This window comes from Mobula birostris, chromosome 5 (assembly GCF_030028105.1).
Source record: "Mobula birostris isolate sMobBir1 chromosome 5, sMobBir1.hap1, whole genome shotgun sequence".
Taxonomy (NCBI): Eukaryota; Metazoa; Chordata; class Chondrichthyes; order Myliobatiformes; family Myliobatidae; genus Mobula; species Mobula birostris.
Genome location: NC_092374.1, coordinates 179,934,810 through 179,956,857, shown reverse-complemented (window position 1 = coordinate 179,956,857; position 22,048 = coordinate 179,934,810). Strand labels below are relative to the sequence as shown.

Below are 22,048 nucleotides of genomic sequence, written 5' to 3'. Positions count from 1 at the left end.
TCCAGACACACCAATTGACATAACATAGCACAAGGGAAAGCAACAACAGAATGTGAGTACAGAGTTACAGAGAAAGTGCAGGTAGTTAAATAAAGTGTAAAGGCCAGGACAAGGTAGACTGGGAGATCGTCTTTATCAAACAAAGGGTCCATTCAAGAGTCTGATAGCAGCAGGATAAAAGCTCTCCCTCAGCCTGGTGGTATGTGTTTGTAAGCATTTGTATCTTCTGCCTGACGGAAGAGAGACTAGAGAATGACTGGGCAGGAGGGGTCTTTGATTGAAGGGAGGTTGGATGGCACGAGACCCTGCAGCAGGACCAACAAGTTAGAGATAATAACGTTGATTGCATTGGGAGTCTGCTGGAGGTTAGAATCCAGCCAAGTTTCAACTAAGCTCAGTACAAATGGAAATAAAAGATGATCATTTCACCTCTCACCCCTACTTCACTGATTACACCACAGTAACCTGGATTTTTGCTCCATCAAGATTGACTTTTGTTGGTTTAACTCTAAGGGATGTTCATCTTTCTTGTGCACGCCATAGGAAGAAAGTGACGAAAGCCACAGAAGGTTCACCAGGCTGTTATTGGGACCAGAGGGATTAAATTACACAAAGAAACTGTATAGGCTAGAACTGCTTTCCCTGGAGTGAATGGGACTGAAGGGGTCACCTGATAGACATTTATAAAAAAGATGAAGAGCACAGATAAGCTGAATAGCCACATTCTTTATCTATGATAGGAAATTCTAAAACTCAAGGGCATGAGGTGTAAAAGAAAATATTTAAATGGGACCTGAGGGGCAAGTGAATGCACATTGAGGGTGTTGGCAATATGGAACGGCTGCCACTGGCAGTGATAGAGTAGGTACAATTACAAAGTTAAAAAAACAGTTGTATGGGTAATACACAAAATGCTGGAGGAACTTGGGTCAGGCAGCACCTATGGAAATAAACAAGCAGTTCTGATGAAAGGTCATGGCCTGAAGCATCAACTATTTATTCACTTCCACAGATGCTGCCTAACTTGCTGAGTTCCTCCAGTATTTTTTGTGTGTGTGTGTGTATGTGTGTGTGTGTGTGTGTGTGTGTGTGTGTGTGTGTGTGTGTGTGTGTGTGTGTGTGTGTGTGTTGCTCAGGACTTCAAGCACCTGCAGAATCTCTTGTGTTTACTGACTTGGACAGGTACCGTACATGGATAGCAAAGGTTTAGAGGGATATGGGCGAAATGCAGGGAAATGTGATTAATGCAGAGAAGCATTCTGATTGGCATGGATGAGCTGGGCTGACGGGCCACCTTCTGTGCCGTGTAACTATGAATTTCTACACACAAAGGCATCAAGGGGTTTGGGAAGAGCCAGGGACATGGAGACAGAGCAGTAGTTCTACTTGTATTAAATGACAGCAGAACTGAAAGAGCCAAATGGCCTACCGGAAATCCTATGCTTCAGTATTCTCACAGCTAGAATCGACTGTTTACTCCTTCCCATAGATGTTGCCTGGCCTGCTGAGTTCCTCCAGCATTTTGTGTGTGTTGCTTGGATTTCCAGCATCTGCAGACTTTCTCATCCTTGAACAGGCATGTGGACAGGAAAGATTTTGAGGGACAGGTGCCAGACAGTGTTTGGGACCATCTTAGATGGGCATCTTGATCAGCATGGACCAGTTGGACCACAGGGCCTGTTTTTGTCCCCTGGGACACTATGACACAGCAGCCACATCAATCCCCCTACACCAGACACATCTCCTGTGAGATACAGCTTGGTACCTTTCTGACCGGGACCTCCTGCCCTTGTGCTTTGACTCCTCAGAGCGACCTTTCTTCCATGACTGGGTGCGGACTGCAAGCCTCCGTACTTTACTGACAGCTGCCGGAGGCCAGAAGGAGCTGGTGTTGTGGACAGCATCACCTTGGGGATGAGAACAGGCAAATAGGAACCCATCAGCCAAATGCAATTCACTTCAAAGTTCAAAGTAAATTAATTATCAACATCCATAATGTCACCAAGTACTTTCCTGAGATTCACTCTCTTGAGGGCACGCACGGCAAATACAAAGAAACAACAGAATCAATGAAAACCCGCACACAATGAAGACAGACAAGCAACCAACGTGCAAAAGACACATGCAAACGGAAGTGAGAAGAAATTTCTTTAGCCAGAAAGGGTGGTGGATCTGTGCAATTCATTGCTACGGGCAACTGCGGAGGCCACGTCACTGGGTATACTTAAAGCTGAGCATTATGTCAACAAAAATAATTCCAATAGGATAAGAGTCACCCGCTTCTTCCCTCAGAGGGGATGAGAGGACGAATCTCTCAGTCTGGGAGAATTGTGGAGACTCGATCAGTGGGGGTATTTAAGGAGGAGGTAGACCAGCTCTTGAAAAATCAGGGAATTACAGGCTATGGAAAAATGAAGATACAAAGATATTGCACATGGAAGCAGTCACGAAGAAGGCCCGCCAGTGTCTCTACTTTCTTAGAAGCTAAGGAATTACTGGCATGTCACCACATACTGCATCATTTTATTCCGTTACTGCTTTACCTTGTACTATGTCAATTCGTCTGTACTGTGTGTATGGTATACAAGTCTGTCGCTGTACCTCTGTACAAGAGCTCAAGCTCCCATCCTGAGAATAAGAGGAACTCTTACTGATACTAATCCTCAGCCAAATACTTTGCTGGCATTAAAAAAGAATGCCTGAAACACTCAGCAAGTCAGGCAGCATCCAAGGAGGGAGAAACGGGGTCCAAGTCCCTTCAAAACTGAGAAAGTGAGCATGTCTTACGCTGCAAAAGGAGAGATAGAGGGGAAAGCAAAGAGGAAATGTGACAAGCTGCAAATCAAGGTCGCCAAGGTAACAATTAAATCTAATTCCGGCATTTGGCGATGGAAAAGAAACAAAGCAACACGCTGAAACTAAAATCTCCAGCAAAAGCACAGCAGCCTGGTTATTTGAAATTGCTGAATGTACTGATGGCGCAAGCTCTTTTTACTTAGAGAGTGATTGACACCTGGAAATATGCTGCCAGACGTGGTGATGAAATCAGGTGCAATTGCTCAGACACACTTCAGAGGCCTTTATACAGGCGCTCAGTTAATGCCGGCAGATGGGATTAGTGTAGAAATTCAACATGGATACAGTGAGCCAAAGGGTATGTTTCTGTGCTTTATCACTCTATAGCTCAATGAGTTGCTAAGGCTGAACGATGCCCAGACAGAAGATGAGGTGATGCTGCTCAAACCTACGTTGGCCTTCCTTGGAACACTGGAGGATAGGGAGATCTCGAGTGGATGTCCAGTGGACGGTTAAAGTGATGCACAGCTGGAGGCTCTGGGTCAGTCTTGCAATCACACAATCTACATCTGTGTTCTCGGCTGGTCTAGAAGGTTAGATCACATGAGATCCAGGAACAGCCACCTACATAACGGCTCGATGGTATGAAGCTGAAGGTAGAGGTTGCTTATCGGAGTGGAGACTTGTGACTGTGATGCGCCTCAGATGCTGGACTCACTGTTGCTTGTTATTTATGTAAACTAGTCGGAAGAGAATATACATGGTAAGGGTAGTGAGGTTGTGGATACCAGTTAAACAGTTAGTGTTGTGGACAGTTATCAAAAATTACAGGGAGATCTTGATCATCTGGGTAAGGCAAATGTTGTTCATTTCAGATAATGCAAAGCTTTGCATTTTGGGGATTCAAATCAGTCTAGGACTTGAACAGTGAACTGTAAGGCCGTGGGGAGTGTTTTAGAACAGAGAGACCTTGGAGTACATGGTTCCCTGAAAGTGGGAGCATATAAAGGTATCAGGCATGCTGGCCTTCATCAGTCAAGGCATCGAGTTGGGACATTTTGCAGTAGTTATATAAGACACTAATAAGTCGCATTCAGAATACCGTATTCAGTTTTGGTCACCTGCTGGAAAAAGTGCAGAAAAGATTTACCAGGGGTCCGAGAAGATCACTATGAAGCTTTATTCATTGGAGCATAGGAAAAGGAGAGATGACATACAGGTGTAAAAATCATGAGGGCATATCCTGCGGATCATCCACAGATTTTTTTCTCCCCAGGATGGGGGAATCAGGGGGCACAGGTTTAAGGTGAGAGGGGAGAGATTTAATAGAAACCTGAGGGGCAACCTTTTCACCCAGAGTGTGGTCTACACATAGAATTAGCAGCCAGAATGGCTGAAGCAGGTACATTAGCAACATTTAAAGGACACTAGGACAGGTACATGGATAGGAAAGGCTGAGGGATATGGGAGAAACAAGTGCAATTGGGACTAGGTTAGATTGGCATCTTGGCCAACGGTGGGCTGTAGAGTCCGTTTCCAAGGTGTATGAACATGCTGAGCTTGAAGAGGGCAAGTAAAGATGAAAAGAAGCACTGTGAGGTACATGTCCGTAGATCTTTGAAAGTGGCAGCACAAGTGTTCAAGGCGGCAAAGGCGGCAAACAGGATGCCTGCCCTCATCAATCGTGGCAGAGAACAAAAGAGCTGGACATCATGCTACAACTTTATAAAACATTGGTTGGATTGAACCTGGAATTCTGTGACAAACAAAAGAAAATCTGCAGATGCTGGAAACCCAAACAACACACACAAAATGCTGCCTGGCCTGCTGAGTTCCTCTGGAATTCTTATGCATTTCTAGGCATCATGCTATAGAAAAGATGAAATTGCTCTGCAGAGGAAATTCACTTCTAGTCCAGGAGATGCTGCTTGGACTGGAGGATTTCACTTACGGGCAGAGATTAGATAAGCCGGACTTCTTTTCCCTCTAGTTGAGGAGAGTGAGGAGGGCAAAGAACTGGGTTTGAAGGATGGAGGGGGGGAAGTTTGGGGTGAAAATAGGAATGAATGGAGTGGTGGGCTGGAGTGGAAGGAATGTGGAGTGCGTGGACACAATAGAAAAGAGGTGATTGCTCTGGAGAGTGTGCAGAGAAGATTCACCAAGTCCTGTTGAACACTTTTCAATGCTTTCCGTAAGGCCCACCTTTCCCAAGGGCAGCATGAGTCACCACAACTTCTTCAGCGCAAGAGGCTTCAAGCTCGTTCTGGCTAGGGCTGGCGTGGCTCATGTGGATCTTTACAAACCTGGAGTAAGAAGACTTCAGTTAGTTCCTGCTCCCTGAGAGAAGAGGGCCCAGGGGCCACTTCATTTATGTGTGGCACCCATAACTGGTTCTAGGGGGATAAATGAACCCATAAATGGTCCTAGGGGTATGGAGAGTTAGATGTGGACGGAACGCAGGGCTGAAGAAAGTCCGAGGCTTCAGTTTAACCGAGAGGTGAAATGCTTCACAACCCGTCTCTGTGAGGTTAAGGTGTGTCCGCAAACCAAGGATCAGATGACCCACACTTCCTGACGTGCATCCCTGGGCCTTCCTGCTGATAGATGCTCATGGGACACTGGAAACCCTTCAGTGGTTACACACCCACCCCACTATTTCCCACACCCACCCTCTCAAACTCATTTTCTCAAATCTCCACTGCCTCAGTAAAATAAAACACTGAAGTGGTGGAGCCTATTTCCGTCACTCCAGTCCACCCCACCCCCCCTTCCTCCATCCATCCCACTCAGTCCACCTTCATTCCTCAACTTCATTCAATCTCTCAGACGCTCCCTCCCCATTCCCCATTCCACTCTCACCCTCTATAATCCACTCGCCATTTCCCTCCCGCCATCCCTCACTCCTGCCCACCTATTCCACACTGCTCCCCACACACCACCCCTCCTTCAGCCTCATCCCTCTCTGCCCACCGCCTCCCTCTCTCTACTCTGAACCCGCCCACATCCCCGTCCATTCCCTCCCTATTCCCTACCCAACCCCCTCCCTTTCCTCCGCCCACTCCATCCCACCCTTTTCCCTCTCCCATTCCTCCCCACCGCCTCCTCCACCCCATCCACCAACTCCAGCCCTCCCCTCTCCTTCTCCCTACACTCACGCATCCAGCAGGGTCCGGGCCATCGCCTCGTCGCTCTGCAAATTCAGCTGGCTCTTCACGCGATTCCAGCGGTGAAGCTGGTCGCCGATATCCATCAGCGAGCGCTCCCGAGGCGGCAGTCGCCACTCCGGAGCCGCGGCCTCAGCCCGCCCGCTAACCGCTCCATCCGTCGGCCCAGCGCACGCCATCTTTGTGACTGGCGCCTCTGCCCACAATAAAGATGGCGGATACAAGCATACTCCATAAGAGACAGCGGCCCTTGCCAAAAGCAAAGATGGCCGACTGGCGACTTTCCTGCCAGCTAAAAAATGAATCAAATGCTCACATACCCTATTCATTAATAGTTCAAGAACAAAGTCAATTTATTATCTAAATACAAAAAAGTCACCATATACAACTACTGTATAAGATTCGTTTTCTTTCATACATACTCAGTAAATCCAAGAAATATTAGAATCAATGAAACACCACACCCAAAGGAATGGACAAACAATCAATGTAAAAGACAACAAACTGCGCAAGTACAAAAGAAAAATGAAAATAATAATATTTATTAAGTAATAAATATCGATAATATAACATGAAGTGCCATTGGAAGTGAATCCATAGTTTGTGGGGATAGTTGGATGATGGGTTGAGTGAGTCTGATAGGTGAGGGGTAATAACTGCTCCTGAACCTGATGGTGTTGGTCCTGAGGCTCCTGCACCTTCTTCCTAATGACAACAGTGAGACGAGAGCATAGCCTGTGCCGTGAGTCCCAGATGACAGGTGTCGCTTTCTTGCGACAGCACTCTTTGTAGATGTGCTCACCGGAGGGGAGGGCTTTGCTCATGGACCTCTGTTTTCCTCCTCCTGAACTCAATAATCAGCTCCTTGGCCTTGCGGACATTGCGTGTGATGTTTTTGTTGTGGCACCACTCAGCCAGATTTTTGCTCTCCTTCCTACATGCTGATTCGTCACCACCTTTGATTTGTCCAGTGACAGTGGTGTCATCAGCAAACTTAAATATGTCATTGGAGCTGTGCTTAGCATCACAATCGCAAGTGTAAAGTGAGTAGAGCAGAGGGCTAAGCACACAGCCTTGTGGCGCACCTGTGTAAATGATTATTATGGAAGAGATGTTGCCATTCTGAACTGACTGGGGTCTGCAAGTGAGGAAATCGAGGATCCAATTGCACAAGGAGGTATTGAGACCAAGATCCTGAAGCCATCTTAAGGATGGTAGCACAGTGCTGCCTGCTTTGGAGAGGGATACAATGTCTGTTATTGGTAAAAGGATTCAAGGGGATAAAGACAAGCTGAGGAGAGCATGGGCACATGGGATATAATGTGCAAAACCATAAGGTTGCACAAATAGTCAGAGAAAAGTAGAGTATTCTTTAATAGTTGGAGATTGGGTGGTGTTGATGTACAAATGGACAAGGATGCCCTTATGCACAAGTCACTGGAAGCCAGCATCAAGGTGCAACGTGTAATTTGAGGGGAAATTGTCTGTTGGCCTTTATTCTTAGGGGACCTGAGGACTGGAGTTAATGATATCTTGCTACATTTGAACACAACCTTGCATCTTTAATATTATGTGCAATCTTGGACTAGTTTTTTCTCAGTAGTGATAGACTTGTCACCAATGGGCGAGCAGCAGATGTTCAAGAAACTGATCCCAGGAATGTTGTGTTTGCCAAGACCTGTGTTCTCTGGAGTCAGGAAGAATGAGAGGAGATGACAATACAAAATCTGACAGGACTCAACAGGCTGCTTACAAAAAGGATTCCTCTGGCTAAGGAATCTGGAACTAGAGGGCACTTTTTCACAATAAATAGTGTCAGTTCTGTGTGTTTGTGTTCATAAGCCCTAATTTTTGTGACTGATAATTGGCAAGAAGTAAGCAGTAAGACAATTCTGAGCTGTTTTGTTCACTGCAGTTTCAAGCATTCCGGTTTGGAGATGCCTGAAAGAGCCGGGACTGAAAATGAAACAATTTCACCAATTCAACAAGATAGGAAATATGAAGAATTTGAAAGTATCGACAATCATCTTGAAGGGTAAAATGAAAATGAAGATTTGGAAGATGAAATCATTGATAGCATTATATGAAGGTCGCCCATTATTTGCACGAGCTGCTTGCACTGATTATGTTCAGTTACAATCAATCAAATCAAAGTGCCAGCTTACACTGGATGAATTCCTCCATTGATAACTATTAGGAATTAATGCACAGTTTTATAGTATGGTAGTAGTATTGATAGTGTTCTAATTTGTTCTGTATATCATTTAAATGCATAATTTGTTTCTCAATTTATCTTTTTCTACATTTTTAACTATTTCTAAGAAACCGGCTAATTGAAGCAGCCCTTTATTGGGCCAAAATGTGCTGGTCCTGATGTGTCCCAATTACTGGAATCGACTATTTTTCCATTTTTATACCAAATTTCCACTATTTTCACTTACATCTATTCAAGATTCAAGTTTGTTTATTGTCATTCTTCAGTATTCAAGTGTAAAGGAGAATGAAATGATTGTGACTCTGCATCTGAAGTAGCATGAAAAAAACAAAAAAAAAGACTGCAATAACAACAAAATAGCTAGAGCTACATAAGATAAGATTATATGTATTCTAATTGTATGAACATAAAGTGACACTAGGTATAGGAGTATCTGCAGGATAGTGATTAAAACACACATTTTAACAAGATTGCTGAGTTTAATTTTGTGTTAATTTCAGAGAAGGCAAAAATATTTTCATCAATAAAGGAGTTTTCAGTGACACAGCACTTTCTATCAAAAGAATCTTAAAAAGGCAATGCCTCAGAAAGGTAGCATCAGTCATGAAAGAACGTCACCCAGGACATGCCCTCTTCTCATTGCTCCCATCAGGAAGGAGGTATATGAAGCTTTAAAGCACACACTCAACGTTTTAAGAATAGCTTCTTCCCCTCTCCACCATCAGATTTCTGAACAGTCCATGAGTACTACATCACTATTCTGCTCTCTTTTTGCACTATTTATTTTATATATATATTTCTTCTTGTAAGTTATAGTAATTTTTTCTGTTATGCACTGTGGTGTTTCCGCAGAACACCAGATTTCACGACATATGTCAGTGACAATAAACTTGATTCTGAGTCTGATGGAAGTTTAATCCCCAGACTGGATAAACTACAAACGTTGTCATGGTGACATCAAGTTCCGGTTAGTGTGCCTCAGTTTCCGGTCCGCGGGCAGCCGACCCAGCCGCCTGAAGTTCCAGGATCGTTTATCCCCCGGGCGAGCCGGGAGGCCCCGCAGCTGCCCCGGTGATTGATGAGGACGGTTCCGGAGCCGGCGAGTGCGGGCCCCGCGGCCCCAGCGGTTCGCTGCAGGCGCGGGCGTTGGAAGAAGGTGTTGTACGAGCGGCAACCGTTCCCCGATAATTATGTGGATGGGAGTTTCCTGGAGGAACTGCGGAAGAACAGTGAGTGGTAATAAAGGACGGGTAGGGGGAGAAGAGAGACGGGTAGGGGGAGAAGAGAGGGGGGGAGGGGGAGAAGAGAGGGGGGGAGGGGGAGAAGAGAGGGGGGGAGGGGGAGAAGAGAGGGGGGGAGGGGGAGAAGAGAGGGGGGGAGGGGGAGAAGAGAGGGGGGGAGGGGGAGAAGAGAGGGGGGGAGGGGGAGAAGAGAGGGGGGGGAGGGGGAGAAGAGAGGGGGGGGAGGGGGAGAAGAGAGGGGGGGGAGGGGGAGAAGAGAGGGGGGGGAGGGGGAGAAGAGAGGGGGGGGAGGGGGAGAAGAGAGGGGGGAGGGGAGAAGAGAGGGGGGGAGGGGAGAAGAGAGGGGGGGAGGGGGAGAAGAGAGGGGGGGAGGGGGAGAAGAGAGGGGGGGAGGGGGAGAAGAGAGGGGGGGGAGGGGGAGAAGAGAGGGGGGGGAGGGGGAGAAGAGAGGGGGGGAGGGGGAGAAGAGAGGGGGGAGAAGAGAGGGGAGGAGGGGAGGAGGGGGGGAGGGGGAGAAGAGAGGGGGGAGAAGAGAGGGGAGGGGGGGAGGGGAGGAGGGGGGGGGAGGGGAGGAGGGGGGGGAGGGGGGGAGGGGAGGAGGGGGGGAGGGGGGGAGGGGGGGAGGGGGGAGGGGAGGAGGGGAGGGGGGGAGGGGGGGAGGGGGAGAAGGGAGGGGGGAGGGGGAGAAGAGAGGGGGGAGGGGGGGAGGGGGGGAGGGGGGAGGGGGGAGGGGAGAAGAGAGGGGGGAGGGGGGAGGGGGAGGGGAGAAGAGAGGGGGGAGGGGGGAGGGGGGGAAGAGAGGGGGGGAGGGGGAGAAGAGAGGGGGGAGGGGGGAGGGGGAGGGGGAGAAGAGAGGGGGGGGAGGGGGAGAAGAGAGGGGGGGGAGGGGGAGAAGGGAGGGGGAGAGGGGGGAGAGGGAGAGGGGGGAGGGGGAGGGGGAGAGGGGGGAGGGGGAGGGGGAGGGGGGAGGGGGAGGGGGAGAGGGGGAGAAGAGAGGAGGGGGGAGGGGGAGAAGAGAGGAGGGGGGAGGGGGAGAAGAGAGGAGGGGGGAGGGGAGAGGAGAGGAGGGGGGAGGGTGAGGGTGGGAAGGGGGGAGGGAGGGAGGGAAGGGGAGGGGGGAGAAGGAAGGGGGAGAAGGGGGGAGGGGGAGGGGGGAGAAGGAAGGGGGAGGGGGAGAAGGAAGGGGGGAGAAGGGGGAGGGGGAAGGGGGGAGAAGGGGGGAGGGGGAGAAGGGGGGGAGGGGGGAAGGGGGTAGGGGGAGAAGGGGGGGAGGAGAGAAAGGGGAGGGGAGAAAGGGGAGGAGGGGAGGGGGAAAGAGAGGGGGACGGGGAGGGGGAAAGAGAGGGGGACGGGGACGGAGGAGGGAGAGGGAGGAGGAGGAGGAGGAAGGGGAGGAGGGGGGAGAGGGAGGAGGAGGGGGGAGAGGGAGGAGGAGGGAGGAGAGGGAGGAGGAGGAGGGAGAGGGAGAGGGAAGAGGAGGGGGGACCTAATCCTGACGAAGGGTCTCGGCCTGAAACGTCGACTGTACCTCTTCCTAGAGATGCTGCCTGGCCTGCTGCGTTCACCAGCAACTTTGATGTGTGTTGCTTGAATTTCCAGCATCTGCAGAATTCCTGGTGGTTGAGGGAGGGTGGGTTGTTGTTCGGCACAGATATTTATTTTTACACAGAGTTCTGGGAAGGGACTGCCTAACTGTGACCCGAATGCCAGATGTAGATGTGGAACCGGTACAATAGTGTGTATAAAATGCTGTTAGACACACTGGTGAGTGAGAATGCAAGCACAAGAGATTCAGTTCAGTTTGGCATCATTTCTGGTATAGTTGTAGGTCAAGGGGCCTGTTCCTGTGATAAATTGTTGGAGAAATGAATTTGGCTCCAGTGTGGTAAATCGCCAGCACCCTGGTATTTTGAAGGTTCTGATGGTGGAGTTGGGTGATTCACTGGTTTCAGACTACCACAGATTTCAGCATTTCCCACCAGACAGAAGGCAGTTGGAGAGAGAAGAGGGAATGAGCTGTAAAGAAAGAGGGCAAAGGACTTGGAGAGGGTGAAGTCGGGAGTGCTGTTGAACCCACTGCCATCCCAATCCCACGCTACTGCAGGGCAGCCTGTTCCACTTGTGTCCAGAGAACACAGATCTGAACTGACAGGCAAACAAAATAGGCGTCGAGAAAGAGATTCAAAAATTTAACTGGAAGCATGGTGAAACCCGTGTTTCAGCGAAAGCTCCAGAAAGAGGAAGTGGGAACCCAAGACGGAAGTCACAGGGTTGTGAGGAGAGGAGCAGGGAGAGAGATCGTCCAGGTCACATCCTCAGAGCAGGGTTTCCTGTCCTTGTCTCACTGCCCTGATTCTGTGTTTCAGTTTACGTGCGGCAGTACCAGTATTGGTCGGTGGTGCTTGAATCCAGTGTAGTTATCCAGCAGCTCTCCAGGTAAGCACGCGTGGGGGTGAGGGGACGTGAAGGAGTGGGGTAGGGGGCTGGTCTGGGATGTGCTATTTCTGTGCGTGTGATGTGCATTTTAGATATACAGACATCTGACACGCACGGTACTGTGGTTAGCACAACGCTTTACAGCACATGTCTGCACTGTGAGGAGTGGGTACGTTCTCCCCGTGACCACGTGGGTTTTCTCCCACAGTCCAAAGACGTACCGGTTGGTAGGTTAATTGGTCATTGTAAATTGTTCCGTGATTAGGCTCGGATTAGATCGGGATTCCTGGGTGGTGTGGGTTGAAGGGCCAGAAAGGCCTATTTGGCACAAGTAATAAAATAAATATCTACGTCTCTACACTAAACCAGTTTTACTTCCAACCACCCCTGCACGTTCTCCACTCAGCTGCAAAATAAGGGGTCAGTTACAGCTGTCTCTTTGGAACGCCCGGGAGGAGATCCTGCATGGTCACAGGGACTACGTACTGACCTTATACCTGGGTCTCTGGAGATGTGAAGCAGCGACTCTTCCTGCTGAATCACTGTGCAATCCTTTGGTGCGTGTGTTTGATTTGTTTGAGTTTCAGGATTTGGGAGATGTGGAATGCTGGCATTCGTCGTCCATCACTGGTTGGCCGTGAACTGATCAGGGTGCTCAACTGCTACTCTGGGTGTTTAAGAATCAGCCCACGATGTGTAGTGAGGTGTGGGAAAGAACTGCGGTCTTCCAGCCCTGGGGTAACAGATGGGCTTTTATATTCGAGAATAATGATAATTTGCATCCCAGAGTTTGATTTGAAGGCCGGTTTGTTATTGTTACTCCAGCTGTTGTGTCACATGAAATCCCCCTGCGTACAGGTGGTGTCTCTTCCTCTGCAGGTACAATTGGTGTCTCACTCTCCCGCCTTACTGAAGCAAAATCTTCTCGCCTTTGTACTAAATTCCTCTAGCAATAAGTTAACATGGTCTGTTGTTTCATCCTAATTACTTTTTGTACCTGACATCTACACAGGTACTAAGATCCTAAAAATACCTCACAGCTCTGCAGATCGTACACCCTTCAGATAATGGTTTTTTTTTCTGACGGATAACTCAGTTTCTTATTTTCCCTTATCATGCTCCAGCTGCCAGCACCAGGCTTACCTAAGCTTTGTAGCTTCTTAATGCCCTCTTCACAACTTAATTCAATGTGTCATGAGGAAACTTTACACATATAACTTCATCAAAGCCATTTCCATGAACCATTAAAATGTGGCTCACCTCACTATGTCTGTTTGCACTATATAATTACAGAAACAGTAAATTTTTGTCTTTGCATTATATTGCTGTTACAAAACAAATTTCACGTAACGTTAGTGATAATCAACCTGATTCTGATTGTGGAAGCTGCCCCAGCCACTGTGGCATGCAACCCATTAAATCGTGCCAGCAGAGTACGCACTCACCCACTCTTGACAACTTTCACCACACTCGTGCCCCTTTTGTGTCCCCGGTTCTCATCTCTATGCTTCTTGCCCCGCAGTGTTTGTGTATTTGTCGTCATCTGGTGGTACGTGGACCAGACCCGTCTCGCTCCTCAGCAGCTCTTTGGCTGTGGGCTGATCATCTGTCTCCTCGGCTACCTCCTGTTTGACCTCATTGACCTCGGAGAAGGACGAATGTACAATGGGCGAACAAGTGAGTAACCGTGACCACAAGGATGTGATTGTCGAGCAGGTGATGTCAGTTGTAGTCGGTTTGCATTGATTCATTTGGTGTACTGGGGAAAGGCACTGCTTTGAGTTCAGTTCCGACCTCCAGTGCCGTTCGAACCAGGTTTGTTGTCCCGGACACATTGTGGAATTTGTGGCATCTGGCAGCAGTACAGTGGTGCAAGACATTAAAGAATTACCAGAAGTTCCAATAGAAAAATAATTAAACAGTGCAAGAGAGGAATAGTGGGGTAGTGTTCAGAAATCTGATGGCAGAGGGGAAGAAGCCGGCCCTAAGAGTGTGAGTGCAAGTCGTCAGGCTCCTGTACCTCCTCCCTGATGGTAGCAATCTGTGTGGCATTTGCATGTTCTCCCTGTGCCTGCATGGGTTTCATCCAGTGGCTTCTGTGTACTAACAATGTGCTGACCTCCTTGTGAATTGGCTGCTGGGAGTTGTCTCTAGTGCGGGGGGAGGGGACAAGTGGCAGAATCTGGTGGGGGGGGAGTTCTGGGAATGTGGGGAGAATAAAATGGGATCAGCTTAAATGGGTGGTTGAGGGTCGGCATGGACTCACTGGGCCGAAGGGTCTGTTTTTCTCTCTGTGTGCATGAGGTTTTAGAGGCACGGGGTAACCAAGTGATAGTCACAACTCCAGTGATAAAGATTTAATCCCAACCTCTGGCACTGTCTGTGCGTGTGGAGTTTTCATGTTTTCCCTGTGACTGTGTGTATTTTCCCCAGGTGTCCCGGTTTCTTCCCACGTTCCAAACAATTGAATTGAATTGACTTTATTACTTACATCCTGCACACACATGAGGAGTAAAAATTTTTACGTTATGTCTCCGTCTAAATGCGCAATGTGCAATTTATAGACATCTGTAATAAATAGTATGTACAACAGGACCATCAATATAGCATAGAAATACAATTGTATCAGCGTGAATGAATCAGTCTGTTGGCCTGGTGGAAGGATCTGTCTCGGAGCCTGTTGGTCCTGGCTTTTATGCTGCGGTACCATTTTCCAGATAGTAACAGCTGGAGCAGTTTGTGGTCGGGTGATTTGGGTCCCCAATGATCCTTCGGGCCCTTTACGCACCTGTCACTGTAAATGTCCTGAATAGTGGGAAGGTCACATCAGCAGGTTGGTAAATTAATTGGCTGCTCCAGGCAGCTTCTGGGGGAATCGGGTGTGGAGGGGAGGGAGTGAATGGTGTGAGAGCAGTGAAGTAAGTGGGAGGGCAGGACAGGACTAGGCCAAATAGGCTCCTACATTGTAATGATATTGGTAATTAGTGTATTATTGTCACCACAAGACACAGGAGCAGAATTAGGCCACTTGGCCCATCGAGTCTGTGTCGCCATTCAACCTTGCCTGATCGTTTTATTCCCCCCCTCCTCAACCCCATTCCCCAGCCTTATCCCTGTAACCTCTGATGTCGTTTCCCATCCACAGCCTTAAATACATCCGACAACCTGTCCTCCATTGCTGTCTGTGGTAATGAATACCACAAATTCACCACCCTCTAGCTGAAAAAAAATTCTCCATGTCTGTTTTAAATGGATGCCCCTCTAGCCTGAGGCTCTGCCCTCTTGTCCTAGACTCCCCCATTATGGGAAACACCCTTTCCACATCTACTCTGTCTAGGCTAATCAACATTTGAAAGGTTTCAATGAGATCCCCCCCCTCATCCTTCTAAATTCTAGTGAGTGCTAACCCAAAGCCATCAAACATACCTCATACGATGACCCTTTCATTCACAGAATCATCCTTGTGAAATGTCCACTGGACCGTCACCAATCTTATATGAGGGGCCCAAACTGTTCACAGTACTCAAGGGGGGGGGGGCCTCACCAGTGCCTCATAAAGCCTCAGCATCACATCCCTGCAGTGAAAAACTTTTGCTTACCTGCTCTCTAGCCAGATCATTCTGTACATTAGTATGTTGAGTAGTAAAAAGGAAGCAGAATGCAAAGTAGTGTAGGCAGACAGGTAATACAGTGCAGCGGCCATGTTGAGCTATATTGACAGATCTAGAATTCATTTTATTTTACAAGAGGTTCAATGAAGAGAATGTTAAAGAGTCAACATTGCTTCATGTAATTTCCTGTGCACAACTGTAAGGAGAACAAAGTAATTGTTACTCTGGACCCAATACAGCACAAAAAACACAAATAGTGTATATGTACTGTATGTCCAAAAAGTGATGCTAATCTGTACATAAGGTGACTGATTGGAAATAATGACATAGTGGTGGGGTTAGTGGGTAGAGGTATTGACGAGCCTCACTGCTTGGTAAAGTAAGTGTTTTTGAGTGTGGTGGTCCTGGCGAGGATTCCGCGTAGCCTCCTCCTTGATGGGAGTGGAACAAACAGTTCATGAGCAGGGTGATGTTTTCCAGCCCTTTTTCTGCACTATTTTGTATATATGTCCTTGATGGCAGGTAGGCTGGTGCCAGTGATGCATTGGGGAGTTCTGACTACTCGTTGTAGAGCCTTCCGGTCTGCAACTTTGCAGTTTCCATACCAGGCAGTGATGCAGCGGGTCAGGATGCTCTCTATTGCACATCTGCAGAATGACGTGAGTATGGATGTGCAAAGTCCAACTCTCTTCAGCCTCCTCGGAAAGCAGAGGCATGGATGAGCTTTCCTGACTGTGTAGGATGCTCTGGGACCAGGAGAGGTTGTGTGTAATGATGGTGCCTTCACACTGTGCTAATTCTTTGTCCGCAGGGTGGGCTGACCTAAAGAGCACTGTTGTCTTTGTGACATTCACCTACGGATTTTCACCAGTCCTCAAAACGCTAACTGAATCCATCAGCACCGACACCATCTACGCCATGTCTGTAAGTGACCGGTGTGGACGTGCAGCCAACTTCCCCAGGTTCCTGGCTGCTTGCCCCCTTCAGTATCAGAATCAAAACCAGGTTTATTATCACCGACGTATGTCGTGAATTTTGTTGCTTTGAAGGTAACGGTACAAGTACAGCACAAGTTTCAGTAACAAATGCAAAAGAGATATAGAGAGGTACTGTTCATGGTTTCATGGATCATTCAGAAACCTGATAGCAAAAGGGAAGAACCTGTTCCGAAAATATTAATTGTGGGTATTCAGGCTCCTATATTTCCTCTCTAATGAGAAGAGGGCACGTGGCAGCTGGTGAAGGTCTTTACTGCCAGATGCCACCTTAACACACCATCCTTTGAAAATGTCCCGATGGTGGAGGGCTGTGTCCTTTATGGAGCCGACTGAGTCTGTGACCTTTGTCTCTCCCAATATCAGCAGCCCCTTCCAGCCCTGTGTGCTGTTGGGACCCTTCCAGTTAGCCACAAAGACGTGCACCTCCTGTGTTATTGATTGCCTCAGCACAGATATTCCAAAAGACAAGTCTTGTAAGTTCCCTCCATTATCTGTGTCTCTCTCACCAACCTCATAGTTTCTTTAAACCTAATTTTTATCCAACTGCGTCTGTGTGCGTGGTCTGTTGTCATGTTGACTCTTTGCTTGTGGGTTGTGCTGAGGTAAAAGTGAAAGGTGAAGTGCTGCAACTCGTAAGAGAGTGGTCTGTGTAAGTCTTAGTAAGACACTTAACCGTGTGAAGATTCGACTCAGAGCCTTGTAATTTGGCAGATGGTGGGGTGGGAGAAGTTGATGGATCAGACCTGTGGGTGTGGTAGGTCTCCACCTGGAGACTGCAGATGCTGGAATGTGGAGCAACACGCAGCCTGCTGGAGGAACTCAGTGCAGAAGCCTCCGTGGGAAGAGAGGGATTGTCGATTCTCCAAGGCAGAGCCCTGCCTCCAGAAACAGCTGAATTCCTCCGGCAAGTTGTTTGTTACTCATAGTTGGATGTACCTGACCAGGGTGACTCCCTGTTACTGATCTGTAACCTGTGGTAAAGGAAATAAAGTAAAACTCAATCACAGTTTACCTTGTATCACAGCGTTCGGTTCACAGGGATTCCATTCCTCCTCTCCCCCCATACCCTGTGGGATCCCAGACCCCATTTTCCCCCCATACTCCCCTTATACTCACTGGAATCCTTGTTCCTTGCATCTCTCCTAAACACACCCGGATGCTTATTCTGTGCCGTTCCCCCCCACCCCAAACTCACAGGGACCCCCATTCCCCACGTTCCTAATCTCACCGGGATTGGGACCCAAATTTGGCTCTTTAAACTAACTCTACTGTGTAACATCTTAGTAAAAAATTGAATAAAAATGTGTTGGGTAGTAATTGGCGTAGCCTCCAGTAATCCATAAAGTCTGTATGGAAGCAACAAAATTCTGTGAATGACAGATTATCAGAATTGACTGTTATGTACCTTGTGTGATTGTGTGTATACGCATTTGTATGTGTAAAAATATGAGTGTGTGTGTTTACTGGCACACATCCCTGATCCGGTGAGTAATACCCAGCTCCCTGTTCTCTAGGTCTTCATGCTGTTGGGCCACCTGATATTCTTCGATTACGGAGCCAATGCAGCCATGTAAGTTCAGCGGTCTGAACAGCTGGGATTCACACCCTGTCCCTGGGAGAGCAAGGATGAGAGGTCATCGGTTCTGACAGTTCAGATCTGCCTTAAATTCAAACTCTTCCCAGTTTAGGGATAGAGCTCACTGTCAGACTACACTTCAGGAATCTCTGACTTCTCTGGGATTGATGGGACAGTGTAGAGCTAGCTTCGCTTTGTACCTGACCTGCTCTCCGTGCCCCGAGAGTCCATGATAACTCATTGTAGGGCACCTTTACTCTGTATCTAACCCGTGCCTTGAAGTGTGACAGGGCAGTGTAGAGAGAGCCTCGCCTCATCGAACCCGTGCTGTCCTGGCATTTGTGAGAGGAACAACTTTGATCCCATAAATGGACATGTTTGATGGGACATTATTCAGCCCAGGGTGGTAGACAGCAGGTCAGAGAGCACATTCTGACTGTCAGACATGAACTTAGTGCTTGGAGAGTTGACTGTCCTGAGCCTGGAACCAGCTTTGGGCCAGAGGGGGCCCAGGTACAGGTTTCCTTAAGTCACTGCAGGCTAGTTGTCAGTTGTCTCTCAAACCCCTCCTCCCCCCCTCCACCCACAGCCTTCAAACTGGCTGTTTTCCACTGATATCTCCTTGTTTGTTTTCCCTCTTCCCACTGCCTCTTCCTCCACACCCCTCCCAGTGTCTCAAGCACACTCTCACTGAACATGGCCATCTTCGCCTCAGTGTGCCTGGCTTCTAGACTGCCCAACTCCCTCCACGCCTTCGCCACCGTCACTTTGGCCATCCAGATCTTCGCGCTGTGGCCGACGTTCCAGAAGAAGCTGAAGGTACAACCTTGCTCTCCTGTACACGCTGGTGAAGCCTCAGACCTGCTACCAGAGGGCTGTGCCGGTGGGAGGGTGGGGGCACTGTACGGCAAGAGATAGAAATGGAAGTAGGCCATTGAGCCCATAGAACCTGTACCAGCAGTGAGATTATACCTGACCTTCAACCTTAGCAGCATATTGCATGAAAAAGAACAGGCCCTTCGGTCCATCTCAGCCCTGCTGACCAAGAATCCCATATCCCTCTAAACCTTTCCTACCGTGTACCTGTCCAGGTGGCTTTTAAATGTTGTTCAGGTACCTACCTCAACCACTTCCTGTGGCAGCCTGTTCCACATACTGGCCACCCTGTTAAAGATCCACTTAAGGTTTCTATTAAATTGTATTTACTAAGATACAGTGCAGAATTGACCCCTCCAGTTGCGCCACCCAGCAGCCCCTAGCCTAATCACTGGATCATTTACAATGACCAACTAACCTACCAACTGATCTGTCTTTGGACTGTGGGAGGAAACTGGAGCACCCGGAGGAAACCCACGCGGTCACGGAGAGACTGTACAAACTCCTGATCTTTCTGCTGTCTCCTTAAACTTGGGCCCACCAGTTCTGGATTCCTTGATGAAAGGCCCTGTGCATTCACCCTCATGATTTTTATACACCTCTATCAAGTCAATTCTCACTCTAAGGAATAAAGTGTCTTCCCTGAAAGCTCAGGTCCCCGAGCCCTGGCAACATCTTTGTAAAACCGTGTGGAAGGATGGCAGGTGTGGGCGTGAGGGTGTTACTGGGGACAGAGCGGGGTTTGGTCAGTGTTTGGGTTCAAGCCGCTGGGTGTGCTGAAGTTTTGAAGTTTCTAACCCCCCCCTTCCCCTTTTGTACCAGGCCCGAGCCCCTGGCAGCTACTTGGCAGTCACTGTGGTCTATGCCCTGGCCGCGGTGCTGGGGCTCCTGACCGTCTCGCCCACTGCTGCCGTCCTCTTCGCTTTGCTGCTGTTGGCTGTGGCTTTCCTCTGCCCTTACTACCTCGTCGCTCTGCAGTCCTCTAAAGAGTAAGTTCCACCACCCAATAAACTGACGGTCCAACAAGCGGGTGGGCTGGGGTGGGGCAGGGGGTGGATGGTGGATATTGGGCAGGAGCAGCCTCACTCCAGTACATCCCTCGTGGAATGTGGAATGGGCAGGGCTACTGAGGTCAAGGGGGGGAGTGGATAGAGGGGTAGTAATGAGAGAAAGGGAGGGAGGTGATGAATAGTAGGAAGAGGGGGTGAGGGCAGTAGAGGATTGTAATGGAGGAATGCGGGGGGACCTTGAGGGAGTGTTTTGATCACCCTAATTTTCCCCATTTCTCCTTCCCAGCAACATCCATGGTCCCTGGGACGAGGCTGAAATCAAGGAAGACCTGTCCAGGTTCCTAGGCTAGTGGAATATCAGGAGCAGGTCCTGGTTCAGGGGTGCGTCCGGGGGAGGGGCTGAACCCCGACACACCACCTGGTCCCTGCATCATACTCCCGGAACCCTGGCTCACCCCAACAGTGGGGCCAGTACCTGAAATGGGATGAACGGAGGAGCCTTTCCACCTGCTTCCTGGTGCCCAGAGGAGCCTCCTCTCCACCCTTCCCCTACCAGCCTCAGCATTCACCGCCCACTCCGGGACGTCCCCTTGGCCAGTCGGACGCTGTGACTTCTTCGCACACTCCCCAAGTCACAGGCAGGCTGCAACTCGGTGGTTCTTGGGGTCTCCTCCTGCTCACCCCCAGAAAAGGATCAGGATTTGTTCTCCCACTACACGCCCCATGCCTACTGCTCTGCCATCAGTCGCTCAGAGCTGGTTCTACATCTCACCATCGAGGAATTCCTGTGACACTTCATATGCTTTCACATTACCATCCCTCATCTCCCAGCAGAACTGCATACCTAGTCTAACAAATCATTCCTACCCTAACCCCCGCTATATATTAAAAAAAATACTCACAGATGGCGGAAATCTGACAAAAACACAGAATGTGCTGGAAACTTGACATGCTGGGCAATGACTGTAGAGGGAACATGGACCCCCAGAATTTGATCCAAGACTTTAACCATTCCTCTCTCCGTGGATGCAGCCTGACCTGCTAAGTGTTTCCGGGACTCTGTTGCAGGCCAGTGCAGCCTCCCAGTTCCAGAGACCCCCACTTTGACCCCTCGACCTCTGGTACTTGTTTGTGGGTGCAGAGTTTTCACCCTCCGTGTGACCTTATAGGTCTTTTCCCCTTCCTTGGTGCTCTGCTTTCCTCTCACTTGTGGGCCAGTGAGCTAATTGCCCCAGTGTGTAGGTAAGGAATAGAATGTGGGGGGATTCAATGGGGCCACTGTGGGGAAGGATAAAATGGGTTTGTGTGAATGGGTGGTTGGTCGGCAGTGGGCAGACGAGCCGGGTTGCTGCTTCACATCAGAACCACGTGTCCAGACCTGACCAATCTTCATCCAGCTCCAACAAAAACACTATAGCAAGCGGCCCTTGTTTAACACCAGCCCACACACAAAGAAACATGTAGATATTCCTCAGGTCCCTGGACCGAGCACTGTCATCGGGAGCAGGAGCAGTGGACCCAGCCAAGATGGAGAAGTGAAACCCTTGCATGATACAATCATGGCTGAGAGTTGCCCAACAGCTACTCGGCAGATCGTTGCTGGCTCGTCTGCAGCCAGAAGTTGGGTGCTAATGCAACGGGGACTTCTCAAAGTACCAAAAGACTGCTTGGACATCTTATGCTAGCGGCAGCTTTGGCCTGGATTTGACCAAGGTTCTGCGGAAGAAGTAGCAACTTTTACTCTTGCCTGTCCCGCTGAAGGGAACTTCAAGACATATGCTTGTCAAAGTCCCTCCCTCTGCTCTGTTACTCCACTGCTTCTGGTCTTTCTCAGGTTGAGACTCCAGCCAGAGTACTGGAGCGGGATTGCTGTTCTCTCCATTCATGTTGGAATTCACCCAGCCAAGGAACAGCCTCTCCTTTGAGGGATTTTGTTCACATTTTTATATTTTTATAATTGTATCTTTAAATAATTGTTTTATTTTAAATTAATAATTTATAAAGTTTAATATAGCAATTGATACAAGTGTGGTGGAAGTTATTGAAACTTCAGTGGTTTAGTCGGGGTGGCTCTGATCTCAGCCAGTCCAGGTCTTGTAGTAGATCCTGTCTCCCTCGGTTGGTG

At 48.9% G+C, this 22,048-nt stretch overlaps 2 protein-coding genes across 5 annotated transcripts in view; one reads left to right on the top strand and one right to left on the bottom strand.

Moving 5' to 3' along the window:
- Positions 1-6,147, bottom strand: part of LOC140198091 (uncharacterized) — a 46,650-nt gene extending 40,503 nt beyond the window's left edge. For all 4 annotated transcript variants that reach the window (XM_072258979.1, XM_072258978.1, XM_072258980.1 and 1 more), the window contains exons 1-3: positions 5,952-6,147; positions 4,999-5,099; positions 1,766-1,907 (exon numbers count right to left, since the gene is read on the bottom strand). In XM_072258979.1, coding sequence (XP_072115080.1) covers positions 1,766-1,907; positions 4,999-5,099; positions 5,952-6,139 — 431 coding nt within the window. In that variant the 5' untranslated portion in view covers positions 6,140-6,147. The remainder of the gene's footprint in view (positions 1-1,765; positions 1,908-4,998; positions 5,100-5,951) is intronic.
- Positions 6,148-9,173: 3,026 nt separating this feature from the next.
- On the top strand, positions 9,174-21,943 carry pigc (phosphatidylinositol glycan anchor biosynthesis, class C). Its single transcript, XM_072258977.1, has 8 exons — positions 9,174-9,404; positions 11,783-11,852; positions 13,375-13,529; positions 16,275-16,387; positions 17,976-18,031; positions 18,709-18,856; positions 19,736-19,902; positions 20,210-21,943. Exons 1-8 carry the CDS (start codon positions 9,254-9,256, stop codon positions 20,271-20,273), a joined length of 924 nt encoding a protein of 307 aa, XP_072115078.1. The 5' UTR covers positions 9,174-9,253; the 3' UTR covers positions 20,274-21,943.
- Positions 21,944-22,048: the final 105 nt, after the last annotated feature.